The sequence below is a fragment of the Crotalus tigris genome, unplaced genomic scaffold (genome assembly GCF_016545835.1).
Source record: "Crotalus tigris isolate CLP2741 ecotype Arizona unplaced genomic scaffold, ASM1654583v1 scf7180000024425.453735, whole genome shotgun sequence".
NCBI lineage: Eukaryota > Metazoa > Chordata > Lepidosauria > Squamata > Viperidae > Crotalus > Crotalus tigris.
In genome coordinates, this window is record NW_024100592.1 from 73,272 (window position 1) to 88,861 (window position 15,590).

Sequence of the window (15,590 nt, forward strand, 5' to 3'; positions counted from 1 at the left end):
AAAATGTTGTGAAAATGATTTGATCTCACACATTTTTTTTTAAAAAAACCCAACATTCATTGCCTTTCTAATAGTTCATTCATACAGAATACATAAAGATTGTGATAATTCCAAACCAAAATTGTATGAGGCATTGTCAGCAATCTCAGAAGAATAACATCTGACTGCCAAATCAAACGACTAAAATTCATACGATTTTCCATTCACAGTGTCGAATGCATGAAACTTAATACTTGGAAACTTCCATAACAAACAGAACAACCTACTATATTTACAGCTGATGCATAGGCACCTTTTTGCAACGTTCTTAAAATCCCTCCATCAATGTACTGATGTATTAATACATAAAAGTATTCCTTCACTCATGAGATCTTATCAAATTAATGCAAACATATGCAGCCAAGACCACTATCAAGGTAATAATTGCTTATCATGAATTATGGTTGGCTCAGGGATAGCTAAAAGTAACATATTAAGAAATTTAAAAAGTGATATTATTTCAGATGGCAAAGGAAGGTTGTTGAAAAGGCATGATCTCATTGTCATGCATCATTTGGAAATTAGGCAAGTCTTTTGATGGTTATTGCAAATGCTATTAACCATGATAAAAGTTAATTAAATAATAAATTTAGAAGATCAATATTGAATTCTAAATTATTTTATTACATTATTATCATCCACCTTACTTACTGCTTACCGATCAATAATGGCACACATATCAATGCTGATATTGGCAAAACTTCCCAACTTTCTTTGCTCTATTGCATGTAAATCCACCAACTGATCATCCACGTGAATAAACTGCATGCAGCCCTGGAACGACTGCTGAAGAAATCCTGGAAAAAATAGAATAGTCAATAGGCAGTTCAAGAAAATATATACTTGTCAAAAAAAAAAAAAAAAAAAGAACCTATACTTTTGTTTAACAAAATATATTTTGCTAGAAACCCATAAAATTGTGAAAAAATGAACTAGAAGACTTCCAAAAGGAAAGTATTATGATAGTTAGAAAATCAACAGTGTTTTTGTTTAAGTTATAAACATACCAGAAACTTAATAATATATATATATATTAAAAGTATACTGTTGTTAATCACAAATTATCAAGTGAAAATCCTGTTAGAATGATGAAATTTCCTGTGGTAGTTTTATAAATCAAATTAAATGCTTCATAATATAACTTCTTACATTGAGTAGCCTTTTTCTATTAAATGAACTGTTTACAAAGGTTCAAAGGTCTTTAGTTCCTTGCAATTAAGAAATAGGACATAACTGATTGGCCTAAGATGCAACTCCAAATTAATAGTAGCCCAGATCCTGTTTATTTCAACAGGACTCAGCAAAGAAGAATTTCTCAATGGAAAAAAATTTGGGTGTTAGAAATCAAGTCTTGCAATTGCAATAAGCCTAGTTTTGCAGCATTGCTTTAACAAGAAAAACTATCCACTTTTTCTTAGGTTATTTTATTTTATTCTCTATTAACATTTCAATTTATTTATATTTTCCACTTAAATATGCACTTATAATAAAATTAAAAATTGGAAAAATGGCTATCTAGTATTATTTGCAATTTAAAATAACCTCTCAAATGTACATATTTCCCCCTCTTTTCTATTACTTATTTTATAATGCCTTATCTATTAAACACTTAAAAGGATTTTGTAAATGCTAAAAAGTTGCATACAAATAATACAACAATTATTTACAAATATATAAACAAAAAAACCCCTTCATTTTAACCTAACCCATTCCCATTTTTGTTCTCTTCTTCTTCAGTCTTCATTTAGATTGGTCTCTTAATACACATAGGAGTTTTTTTTTAATTCCACTTTGGGGAAACTGAGTTGTAACTGACTTACAATTCAAAATACATACAAAATGAACCAAGGCTTCATGTGTTGGTAATCAAATGACTACAATTCTGGATTCTAGTGATTTTAAGATAAAAAAGAAACTACTGCAACACCTGTAAAAACATTGTTCTTGTTTCATGAAAAATGTTATTAGATTCAGTCCTATTAAATAAATAAAAACTAGAGGAATCACACTGAACTCAGTAAGTTATTGATTAGGATGTGACGACTCTGTCACAGGTTAAGGTTAAGGTTCTCTTGCACATTAATATTAGAGAATGGAGTTATGTCAAAATCAGAAACACTTAAATCAATTTAAAGAAAGTGCATCTACTCTTAAATACTCAGAAAATATCAGCAAGGTTCTGCAAAATACTTATTTGTTGCTTTGCTTTTTAAGTTTCTTTTTCACCTTGATGGCCAGCTATAATACTGAATAATATGCAATTGTTTATGAAGCAAGAAATCTCGCTATGCTTACAATATCTGAGTTACAGATCCCTGATACTGATTTAAAGAAATGCATTTCATGCTTCAGCCATGTAAAATGACATATAAATGATGAAAAAATGGTAAATATCTTAAAAGATAAATGAAAAGTTATACATAAAATGTTTAAACAAAGTGGAAATAAGATAAAAACTACAAACCAAGGAAGGTTTAAAATTGTCCAAACATTAAATAGTTATTCTTAGAATAAGTGAGCTTAAGTAGTTCAAAAAACCCTTTAAGTCAGGTTATGTGTCATGACATGAGTCACTCAAAGGAATAGAGTGGTAATGATAATCAAAAAGAATATCATTATTAAGTAAGTAATGGCTATAATACAATAAATGACAAAGTATATAAAAGTCAGTGGCTATGAGTGAACAATATAAGCTCTTTTGCCTTATAGAAGACTGGAAGACCCTCAAGGTCCCTTACAGAGCTATTGTAGTAGAATTGAAAAACTTGAATCAGCTCTTTCAGGAAAGGGAAGTTTATTGCGCGCAGGTTCAGAGAGCCATCCTGGCTGTAGAAATCTGAACCCAGATTGTACCTTGATGACCATTTTTATAACCCTTTCTGGCGGGGGTTATTTTCAGGTCATATTACATTCTATAGGTCCTTATTCTAACATAGAAAAACTACTAGACAGATCTATAATCGATAGCTCCTCGTTTACATTGGAATGTTTTTAGCAATCAGCAATATATCAAGTGTTAAGCAATTTAGATATACCATGTGACAGGCAGTTAGTAATATATCATGTGCAGAGCTGGGAACAGGATGTCTGGCCATCCTAAATTTAAGAGTTGTCTTGTAAGCAAAACAAACCTCTCTTTTACCCACATTTTTGTTGGGCCATCTGCTTTTTATACACATCCTTTGTCGGACCATCAGTATTTTTCCAGGTACCACTTTATTCCCCCCTGATGAGACTTATCTCATCTATGCAGATAAGTTTCATTCCATAACACTTGGGTCTGATGTATGTATGTTGTTATACTCTTGTCTCTGGAATTCCAACATGTGAAGAACCACCCTTTAGGTAACCATATGTTTGCATACCCAAAAGACACTGTTTGGAAAGATGTGCAATTTAGCCTTTCTTGGCTCACTTTCAGGCAATGAGGTGAAGGTGTATTCTGCTCACACCCCGTGATATGTGCACATTGTAAGTCTTCTGGAATGGCTACATTAGGAGTATGTAAAGCTAAAGCATCAGTGGGTAGAAACTTGGAAATGTGACCCCAGCTGTACATTGTTTCATAGCCTATATGTTCTTTAAACTCGTGATGACTGAACTCCTTGGCTGCTGTGACAGGAACACATACGGGTATTAAACATGTGGACAGCAGATTCTCCATGTCATATGCTTCAGAAAGGCAAAAATCAGTTGTGTTGGCTAGTTGAGCCAGTTGGACCCACAAATTGTATTGCATCCTTGACTCCAATGGATGGGGCATATCCTTATTCTGATGGGACCTTCTGCTTCGTTTTCTCTCTGGGCGCTTCCTTGGGGGTCTTTGGATAGTTACTCCAAATTCCACCGGGATAACATGTACGATGCAAGTCCCCTTCCATCCCGTCTTCAACTGCGAGACTAGGGTGACCCGCTCCCATCCCCAGAATAAGGGAGGCCCACACTCCAGAGTAACAGGAGGAGGAGGCTTCTTATATGGGGCCTTTACACATATGCCTTTCCTAAGAATATACCCAACATACTGACAGGCTTCGGGATTGACAGGTGGTCTTGTAATACAGGCTTCTTTAACTATTCTGTCAAATGCTTGGGGAAATTGACAAGGATGAGGCCAGCTACCATTCCAGCATTCTGGGAAAAATCCAATAGGGGGGTGACCTTTACAAGTGCCCGTGCCTATAGCATAAGATTGGATAAGGCGTGGAGCTTCTTCTGGCTTGCTCCATTGGCCTAAATTAGAAAGACAAACATTATTACATGCAACAATAGTACTATATAAAAGCAGAAGGAAGCCTTTCATCCTTTCTTCTCCCGTGCATAGAAAGCCAGCTTCCGGGTGTGGCTTAGCAGGGGGTTGAATTTCAGCCAGACAGCCGTAGATATATGTGCAGGATACACTTGTGCTAATACAATATCTGGTTTACAAACAATAAAATATTCATTAAACATACTAAACACGTTTAAGAGTGAGTTTGGTGGGAACCTTGGGGTCCCTGTTCACTGTCCACAGAGGTTCTGCAGCTGCTTTAACTCTGGTCCAGTGAATCCAAGATTTAGATTCTGCAATCTTTATTGCTAAAGGAGAGGCCATTATTACTCCATAAGGTCCTTCCCATCTCCCCTCCAGTTGTTCATGTTTCCAATGTTTTACCCACACCTTATCCCCTGGTTTAAAGGGATGACATCTTGTTATTAGTTTAGGAGGTGTTTGTTCAACAACATAATTCCTAAGTTTTTCCACTTGCTTATTCAGTTCCCCCATACTCCCCCCTGATGGCCCTTTACAATGCATAACTGAAACCTTTGCTGGCTTTTGTACTGCATCGAGAAGATGCTTTATCAAGTGTCCATGTAACCCATGTTTGCCAGCCGAATCCCTGAATCCCCTCTCCTTATACACAGCACCATGAGCATGCAGAGTTAGAAAAGCATATTTACTATCTGTGCAGACATTTAAAGTTTCCCCTTCAGCTCTTTCCAATGCTCTAATTAATGCCCACAATTCTGCCACTTGAGCACTGCAGTTTGCTCCTAGCGGACTACTTTCCACCACTTCCTCATCATTCACAATCGCATATCCAGAAACCCTCCTCCCATCTTTCATGTAACTCAAGCCGTCTGTATACCAATTCAGGGCAGCAAGCAGTTGTGTTCTGAATCCACTTCTGTGGGCAATAGGGTGGCAGGGTTTAGCCGGTTAGACACCACTAATTTCACTTGAGGATTTTCAATCATCATCGCCTGATACTTAAAAAGCCTTTGACTGCTGATCCACAAATGCCCTTTATTATCCAAGATAGAATGAACTGCATGAGGGGGGTGGACACTTATGGAACATGAGAAGGTCAATTTATTACAGTCCTGTAAAAGGACTGCTATAGCAGCAAGAACCTTCAGACAATGTGGCCAGCCTTGGGCAACCCCATCTAATTGCTTAGATAAGTAAGCCACCGGGCGTTGCCACTGTCCTAATTGTTGAGTTAACACCCCCAAGGCAACATTCTTCCTGGTATCAACATACAAATTGAAAGGCTTCTCTAAGTTAGGCAAGGCTAAAGCTGGAGCTGATGTGAGAGCTCGTTTCACTTCCCTAAAGGCATTCTTTTGTTCTCCCTCCCATTCAAAAGCAAACAACGGCTGGCTAGCCTTGTGAATAGGAATCGTGAAAAAAGCATCTTTCAAATCCACAACTGAAAACCACTTTGCTATGAACAAGTGTATACCAAGGCTTCCTGATTAAAATTGTCCACCCTTGATAAGAAATGCTAACCACCAAGATGTCCCCAAATGTCAATTTTAGATAAAAATGCCACTGGCTGCCTTCCCCCCCACCCACGCACACACTTCTGGGCCAAAACCTCCTCCAACCTTTGTCCTTGTTTATAAATAAATTACCTAGCAAAGAACCAACAAAGGAGAGCTCACCAAACCCTGTTTGCATTTATTAACACAAGCTCTTTTTCTAACAGTTTTGCATACAAATCTTTACTCAAAACAGCATAGCTATTTATAATCCCAAAATTTTTCTCAACTTCGTTCTAACTTCACACAAAAAAATAAACAAGTTTAATAAGATATTCTGAGTTACTGAAAGTTTTTTTTTCTAAACTCTAGTATTGCTTTTAATATAAAGTTAGTCAAATCCCAATTTAATCAAATTCCATTCAGATGGAAACAGATTTCCATTAAATTTCCATTAAATAGGGAGAACATTTACAAATCTAAGCAAACTCTTTTGGTTGATATTAAACAATTTAAACTCAAAAATTTCCCAAAAAAAGTTGTCCAACAATTACTGACTCCTCTTTTGAATAGAAAAAATTGCAAAAGTGGGCATTAAATTTTCACAGCCACCCAACCTTTCTCAAACCTGAATTCTAAGCAGGGAAAAAGTTAAAAAGATCAACCCCCCCCCTTTTCTCCTCTCTCTCTATCTCTCTCCCTCTCAAAGCAACACAGCCAGAAAAAAACAAGGGGGGAAAGGGGGTTGTGTCTGCAGATAGAGTTTGAAAAGGCATTAACACACTAACATTTGCAAAAGGGAGAGAGCAGAATAGGCAAGAAAATGGTATAGGATTTCCTGCCTGAGCAGGTAACTTTGGACTGTTCTTAAGAGGGAGAAAAAAAAGTAAATAAATAAACAAACACATCTTCCTTCACTTTGTTTGTTGGCCAGACAAACAGAGTGAGGTTATTTTTTTTTTTTGGTATCTTCTTTTCTCTTGAGGTTAGTAACAGTCATATTTACTTCACACACAAAGACTCTCTTTCAAATCCACAACTGATCTTCCTGCTCCAGTATCCACCAAAAACATTGTCTGTTTGCCCCCTATATTTAAAGTAACCAATGGCTCAGGGGGGGCTTCCTCCAAGCCAGGTCCTCGTCAATCTGACCCATTAGTTCCTGCCAAGCCAATTCCCTCAATCTCCCTGTCTCTATTCCAATGTCTCCCATTCCTCAGACCATCTCTTACATTCCCTGGACCATCTCTCACATTCCTTGGAGCCCCTCTCTGCCCTCTACCCATGAAGGGGGAGTGCATGGGGGGGCCCACTGCCAACACCTCCACGTCCTCTGCCTTCTCTTCCTCTCCAACCTCTACCTCGCATCTGCCTTCTTGGACATTCTCTTTGCCAATGACCTTCCTCCTTGCAATTAGCACACTGGTTGGGTCCCAACATGATCCCTCCTTGCAATGCCACCGCCAACAACTCAATTTTCTTATGCATTCTAGCATCTCTTTCCTGTTTTTCCACCTTATCCCTATTAACAAACACTTTCCTAGCCACCTCCAACAATTCTGTAGTGTTCTTTCCTAATGCTCTTTCTAACGTCTGCAACTTCTTTCTTATATCTTCATAACTCTGTGCTATGAACCTCTCATTCAACATTCACACATTGTCTGCACTCCTTGGATCCACCTATGTATAAAGCTCATAAGCCTCAATCAGCCTTTGCAAAAAAACTTTCTGGACTTTCATCTGCCTCCTGCATCACAAAAGACGGCTTTAACACATTTACTGAAGGCTTTCCAGCCTTGCAAAGAGCCTCTACTACTAAATTCTGATATTCCTTTAACAAAGTCATGTGTCCTGGATTTTGTGTATTCCATTCAGGGTCCTTTTCTGGTGCCCTGGCTTCCATCTCTGGCTGTATATCCCGCACAGCCGGCAACCTATCCTTCAAACACTGCCTAACAGCAGCCTTCCACTTCTCCCTTTCCTCGGGAGTCAACAAAATATTCAACAACTGCCCTCTTTACTTACTTCTCCCCTCACATTTACAGAGAGACCTTCCAAATCCCCTTCCTCCTTGGGGGCTGACAGCCTCCCCCTTTCTGTTTTCGTCTCACAGCTGGCTGCCTTTCTTCGGACACAGCAGGGGCAATCAGCCCTTCCTCCGGCAGAGCGGCTGCTGGCTCTGCCACAGCCGGCACTGGGGGGGGGGAAGGGGGAGAAAGGTGGAACGTAGGGAGGAGGTCTGAGAATCAACTCCTCTACCTCCATCCTTATCTCCTTCTTAGCATCTGACACCTTAGTTTCTGAAATCTTCACATCTTTCACTCTTTTAGTTTGTACTTGAAGCTTTTTTTTTTTTTTCCCTTTGGGTCTAGCCACACACAAACGAACCATTTCAGCCTGACATTGCAATAACTCATCAGCTCGTCCTGCTACTGCATCCCCCCACTGATCTATATACTGAAATTGGTTAGGATAGTTTTCTTAAAAGTCCCCTCTGGGGGCCACCCCACATCCATACTACGCCCCCCCATCCTAACACACTGCCAATGACCTACAGCGCCGGCGGTCACTAGTAGGGAATGCACTGGCTTAACCACCCACACAACCTAACACGGACTTCATTAGGATCGCCGTCCCGAGTCCAGGGGAGTGATCAGGCCCCCTCTTCTATCTTCAAATGAGATAGGTACCATTACTTTAAACACATACTCGCCTGCCTTGTAGTTACACCCATCCTGGCCAGGAGTTGGTTCAGACTTCCTTTCCTTTCCCAAAGGGTTCTTGGACTGGCCTTCAGTACTGTCGGCTCTGCTGCGAAGCCACAGCTGTCTCCTGGAGGAAACACACCCCCATGGCGCCTGGAGAATTGTTCAGAGATGGCTTACCAGCAGGTCCGAAGGGTCCAGCCGTCCTCAGCGAAATATCGCCTCACTCAAGCTTTTCCCGGCCAATGCACCAGAAAATGTAGTAGAATTGAAAAACTTGAATCAGCTCTTTCAGGAAAGGGAAGTTTATTGCGCGCAGGTTCAGAGAGCCATCCTGGCTGTAGAAATCTGAACCCAGATTGTACCTTGATGACCATTTTTATAACCCTTTCTGGCGGGGGTTATTTTCAGGTCACATTACATTCTATAGGTCCTTATTCTAACATAGAAAAACTACTAGACAGATCTATAATCGATAGCTCCTCGTTTACATTGGAATGTTTTTAGCAATCAGCAATATATCAAGTGTTAAGCAATTTAGATATACCATGTGACAGGCAGTTAGTAATATATCATGTGCAGAGCTGGGAACAGGATGTCTGGCCATCCTAAATTTAAGAGTTGTCTTGTAAGCAAAACAAACCTCTCTTTTACCCACATTTTTGTTGGGCCATCTGCTTTTTATACACATCCTTTGTCGGACCATCAGTATTTTTCCAGGTACCACTTTACTATGATTCTATGTTATAAAACTCTAGGGAAAATATAGATCAGGAATACCAATAGATAGAACAAAAAAGCCAGAAAAAGGAAATAGGAGATATTTTTTAAAAAGATCAATCACAGGAAAAACACCTGTAAGGTAAAATTATAAGAGGTAATTTTAAGAGCCATATAGAGGTAAGTAGGAAGTTCAAAAGAATATCCTGGAACTTCTTGCAAGTATATTAATGAAATTGAAACATATTTTAGGAAGAAATATCATTCATTATTGGTTTAGTGACATAGTTTTATCATTTCAACATTTCAATTTAGCTGGAAGTTTTTCATATAGCTTCAGGTTTTTCATATAGCAAACTCAGGGTTGGTGGCGTAGCCTGGATTTCACCTTAGAAACAGATGTAAATATAATGTACTTATGTAACTTCTATTATAAATCAGAAACAGAAACTGATGTAAATATAAATGAAAATCCAGAGTTGATAGGACTGTGGTGGGTGAATATAGAAATTGAGGAAAAATAAATTTATCAAGCTTCTGATTTTGAAACATTACTTCTGATTTTCTTAGCTTAGAATAAGAATTTTAAAAAAGAAATAAAACTGATCTAATAAACCACTTACAGTTTTCGTGTGGCAGAGGAACATAAATAAATAACATTTGTTTATTGCATTATGCACATAACATACACAATTTTCCTCTAGAGTCATCTTCTCCTTAAGCTGAAATATTGAAACTCCAGATGAAAGGATGGAGAGACTGACAGACAGACAGGAGATGCAAGAGAATTCCACTTCAAAACATCAACAGAAATATTTTTGAATTAGTCCAGGTATGAATTCATGCCAGTGTCTCCTTTCCCTTCTTAAGCAAGCAGCACCAGCCAATGAGGGCACTTCTCTTTGATAGTTCTGAAAGCTCTCTGTCATAGCAACTAAAGAAACAATCTACATCAGTCAAGAGAATTAAAACAGAGGGATCATATACTGATTTCTCCATGGCTTCCTCGGAGCAGAAAAAAGAGCCACTCACCCATGCTGCCTTACGTGAGAAATTACTGAAAGAAGAAGAGGTAGGACTTGTGTTGAGACTAATAATACAAAGAGCATATTGTATTGCTATTTACTAACTATATTAAGAGAGGCAACATACAGTAACAAAAAGAGGAGTCCTATTCTTCTAAGCTATACATTCCAGTGAATATAGTTTGAATATATTATCTAAAGCTATAAAGATTTTCTAGTTAGCTTTGCATTCAATTGCTCTGGTTTAACTATGTTAAAGTCTAATTTAATCCAGCATTTCATTATTTCTCTTCTCCCCCCCATCCCTGCATCTTCTTCTCTCTTTTTTTCTCCTGTCTTTGCCTGTTTGGGAAGGTTAAGTTAGAAATTCACCTATATTAAGCCTGGATATTAAACATGTCTAAAGATTCCTGGAAAAAATAGAAGAACTATGCTTAATTAAAAGACTTAACTTTATTCAAATATAATAAAGTTCCAGTACATTTTTAAAAACAGATCCCTCCAAGTAAAATTCAGGTTCTTCTGAGAAATATTTTTTTTTAAAAAAAACTTGTAATTCCTATAAATACTTTGCCTGAAGGAACTTTCAAAACAATCCCACATTATATTTAAATGACTTTTACAGAGGTAGTTATTAATTTGTGCTGACTATTTTTAAATCTACTTTTCAATGCATGCAACTTCAAAAGGAGTTAATTAGTCATACAATCACGTAAATTTGATCACATCCTCACATTCAGTTGGAAATGTAACAAAGGGGAGAAAGATAATATCATTTAGGGAATAATCAAATTTGATCAACATTCTGTATTCAGGAGTCTGGCCCATCTTTATAGCTAGACTAAACAACTTGCTAAATTTTTTCCCCCATATATACTATTAGGAAGAGGTTGTGTCAGGTTATCCAAGTTCATAAACATAATCTGTATAATAACTTTTCTCATGTACAGAATGATGAACATAATATTATAAATTCAAATTATGATGAAAAAGAGCACTTCAAACGTGTTCATACAACATAGGAAGAAAAAACAATGTTTCTCAGCAGCATTATGAGTGTTATGGGGAACACTTTCATATCCCCATTTTCAAAAATATTGAAAAAAATATTCTTCTTTCAACTAATCTCAAAATGGTAGGAATATTTTATTTTTTAATTTACATTTCATATTTCTAAATGACCCATCTCACTCAGAAAGGGGTTCTTCTTGCATTCTTCAACTTCATATCAAGTGTGCACAAAATTTAGCAAGTAATTTTTTTAAAAAATTGGCCCAATTGCTCTGTGGGAATTTCAAACTCACCCTATAAAGTTATAAGAATAAATGAAAACCTAGTAGAGATGTTTGAAAACTCAAAACAGCTTAAAAATATATTTTAAGTTGAAAAGACTTGTTCCTGCCATCAGAAATATTTTAAAGTCAAAATGGGGTTACTTTGATAAAATGGTTAGAATAAACAATTTTAAATTAAGGGCCGTTATTGCTCCTTTGAAACATTTTGAACTGAAAATATGGCATAACTTTGATAATATAGTGCTATATCTTATCTATTATTGTATCTGGAAGGAGAAAAGTAAAGAGCCAGAAAGCATGGGAAGAGTCTCATCAATGGAAAGAGTCTATCTTCCAAGCTTTAAAATCTTTATAGCAAAATCATCTTCACTATAAGTCCTCTTGCACCATAGCTAAATAGAAAGTAAAGTGACTCAGTTGCTCAACTGAGATAATAAATTTCACATTATAGTAAAGCAAAAAAAAAGTTCACTTATAAAACTATAGATTTTGTTAAGTGAAAAAGAGCTTCTGCCACAATCATTAGCACCAAGATACTAGGTTACTGTTTTGCTTTATACTACCTTTTGTTCCATTTCAGATGCTGGCAAAATTTAAAGAGTTTTCCAAATTTCTTCAAAGGTAAATGGATTTTCAATTTCTGTTTTTTAATTGTAATTAAAAGTCCCTGTTCAATCCTGAACCCTAAGGCAGGAAGCATCTAGTTATGAGAAACTTTTTGACATTTACCTGAAAATGCAAATAAGAAAGAAGCTACAAATAGAGGACAAATGACAGATTCTTCTAATCCCATGGCTTCATTTAAGTCCTCTGTTGGGCTGAATTCAGATACACCAGGATTTGCTGGTCATATAAAGGCTAATTATTTGTTATGAGTAACAATATTTTGGGGGCTATAGCATATTATGTATTGATTAAATCTGGTAATGAATAAACCACACAGTCCTAATTAAAGTCTGCTATTTTAAATCAGCTGAAGTATATACAGTATATACAGTATATTTTCAAATACAGTGCAAGACAATAATACAGCCCTGATGTTATTACAGCTTGGGTAACTTGATATAGGATTGATGACACAATTGAATACTTGATACTTTTGGGTGCTTTAATTGACATCTGCTACGGAAAAGGTTTTCCCTATTCATAAAATGATTTCAGATACCATCTTCTCATTTAATTAAACAAATTAAAAGAAACATTAAAAAGCCAGAAAAGACAGGGAACTTGGTTGACATCAAAGAAGCATCCTTGAGTGCCTTGATGTCTATCCATTTTAAAAAAACTCAGAGAGAACCTAGGAAGGATTCCATGGATAAAAATCCTAAAGGGGAAAACAACTCAAGAAGCATGGGAAACTCTAAAAAATGTGATCATAAAAGCCCAGTTCAGCACAATACCACTGAAAAAGAAAAACATGAAATTCAAGAAGAAACCAGCATGGCTGCACAAAGATCTCTCTGACAAACTGAAAGACAAAAAGGACAAATTCAAAAAATGGAAAAAGGGACACATAACTAAGGCCGATTATCATCAGACAGCCAGAACATGCAAAGATGAAGTCAGAAAAGCAAAAGCTCAGAATGAACAAAAACTTACAACAGAAATCAAGGATAATAAAAAAAGTTGCTTCCAACATATTACCGTATTTTCCGGCGTATAAGACAACTTTCTAAACCCTGAAAATCTTTTCAAAAGTCAGGGGTCGTCTTATATGCCCAGTCATCTTATATGCTGGAAAAATATTACTCATCAAGTTTTCTCTCCCCCCCCCTCTTGCTCAAAAAGAGTCCTAGGGTTATTATTATTAAAACCAGCTGATCAACTAAAGATATCTCTTTCCAGCCTCTATACTGGGAGTACGATAGGGATTATCTGGCTGTTGTGATGGTAAGATTTCCTGGAGGTCTATTACCCATTCTATAATGCTACATTGCATACCGCCTCCTCTCTTCTTCCCTCTCCTTCGCCATCCCAATTCCTTGCCCACCGCTCCAGAACTGCGGATTGGTAATGGCCGTCCCGTGATTAATTCATTCGAAGGAAGTAGAAAGGGATAGCCCATGTAATGGGGAAGGGGGGAAAAGAGTTGTAGGGTGGTTTTTTTATATAATGAAAATAAACGTAAGCATCTGCATCCATTTGAGGCACTTCTCAGTGCTTCTTCATCTGGGCCCTTTTCGGCGTTTACCTCTCACCCCCGGTGTGAGTAGTTTGGGGGAGGCAGAGCTTGAAAGGAGGCGGGGTGGTAGGAGATACTCATGGGGGATGCAGTGGTGGCTCATACTGAGCATGTGACCGGCAGCTGCAGTGGCAGGCAGGTGGCAGCGGCGGCGCAAGGCGTTCCCTCTTTCCTCGTGCCCCACACATTAGGGAGGAAGGAGGAGGAGACTATGGGTCTGGAAGGGGACGGGTGTCAGCTAAATTCCTCTCAGATTTACAAAGCAGGAAGGGAGGGGGGACAGAAAACAGCTACATAGTCCTTTCACCCATCGACTTCCACCGAGCTTATGCCAGCGGTTTCCCCCTACCTAAATAAACTTGCATGGTCCATTTGTGGTGTTATTTATGACAGATCCTGGCTGGTCAATCTGGCTCCCATCAATAAGTACTGTAGTGCACTGAGTTTTAATAACAAATTAAAAGGAAAGTCGAAATTAAAAGGAAAGCATTTACTTCCCCCCTCCATTACCTAAAAAGGGGGCAACTTATCACATTTGTGGAAATGCAAGTTTTCGAAGGGCGAATGCCTTTCTTACTTGGTTTATTAACTGCTTCCTTTCCTTTTTCTCTAAACATTCTGGCTGTCGCCAATTTCATTCTTGGTAGTGTTGCTTTAAAAAACTGCTGAGAAGTCCTTTTGCAGGCAGGGCAATTTTCATCAAGGTGTGTGTGCTATTGACAAGGCTGAGCCCTGAAGTTTCCTGGCTCACAAACAGGCAGGCTTTCCGCTCGCTCGGCTCAGGGAGGCTGTGGAGGATTCGCAGGGTGGAAGACCGAGAGGAGGAGATCCTTGTATGCAGCCTGCTTGCTCCAAGCTGGAGCTCGCTACCGGGGGGGGGGGCAATGGAAGGGACCTGGGGAGTTACACGCATGCCTACACGTGCACACATACACCCTGAGCTACTCATTTGGGCTTACAGGTGGCCAATGAGAACTCAGAAAACTTTGCTCCCTTTCCTCACTCCCTCTCCCCTTCTTCAGTAAAAGGGTTATTAGCTTGTCCATTTTTTCCCTAGGACCTATAAGATGACAGGAAGGGCTGGGCAGGCAGGGAGAGCTGACCCACCCAATCCAAGCAGGCTTTGTATACAACAACCAGCCAATCATCTGATTGGCTGGTTGTTGTATACTGGATACATACAGTACAGCACCAGTATCTGTACCAGTTCATACAGTACAGCACCAATACATACAGTACAAAATAATGTCCAAGAGTCAAACCCCATCATGGCTCCACCAGCAAGAAGAAAGAAATATGAAGACAGTTTCAAACTTAAAGTTGTAAACTTTGCCATGGAACATAATAACTGCGCTGCTGCAAGACAATATGGAGTAACAGAAAAGATGGTTCGGGACTGGAAAGCAAATGAAAAAGCATTAAAGGGGTAAGTGTCAAGGGGTAAGTGTGCATTAAGAAGAGGCATCCCACATTGGCCAGAACTTGAAAAACATGTAGCAGACATGGTGAATGAGCATCGCCAAAACGGTTATGTAGTGACATGAAATAAAATACGTTTGTTTGCACTTCAGTGGGCCAAATCTAACCCAGATCACACAACAGATTTAAGGCCACTGTATCCTGTGTACTAGATTCTTGGAAAGGCATAATATGGTACTGAGGCAAAAGATGAAAATTGCACAAAAATTACCTGCAGATCTTGATAGCAAAGTAATTAATTTCCCTTGATACGTAATACAACATTAAACATGGCTATGCGTTAAGTAGTATTGGAAATATGGATGGAACTCCAATGAATTTTGATATGGTTGGAAATAAAACTGTCCATAAAAAAGGTGAAAAAACAATTTTAATTAAAACAACAGGACATGAGAAGTCCAGT

At 38.1% G+C, this 15,590-nt stretch overlaps 2 protein-coding genes across 7 annotated transcripts in view; one reads left to right on the forward strand and one right to left on the reverse strand.

Moving 5' to 3' along the window:
• Positions 1-517: 517 nt before the first annotated feature.
• LOC120302150 (contactin-associated protein-like 2) overlaps positions 518-15,590 on the reverse strand; it is a 246,397-nt gene continuing 231,324 nt past the window's right edge. The window contains exon 8 of the mRNA XM_039330149.1: positions 518-836. Within this exon, the coding sequence (XP_039186083.1) occupies positions 694-836 (143 nt within the window). The 3' untranslated portion in view covers positions 518-693. The remainder of the gene's footprint in view (positions 837-15,590) is intronic.
• The window catches only part of CUNH1orf189 (chromosome unknown C1orf189 homolog), a 152,405-nt gene continuing 146,973 nt past the window's right edge, over positions 10,159-15,590 (forward strand). For all 6 annotated transcript variants that reach the window (XR_005555090.1, XM_039330147.1, XM_039330148.1 and 3 more), the window contains exons 1-2: positions 10,159-10,278; positions 12,107-12,147. Coding sequence is in view for 5 of the 6 variants with exons in the window: in XM_039330147.1 (XP_039186081.1) it covers positions 10,204-10,278; positions 12,107-12,147 (116 nt within the window). In the remaining variant the exon portion in view is untranslated. The remainder of the gene's footprint in view (positions 10,279-12,106; positions 12,148-15,590) is intronic.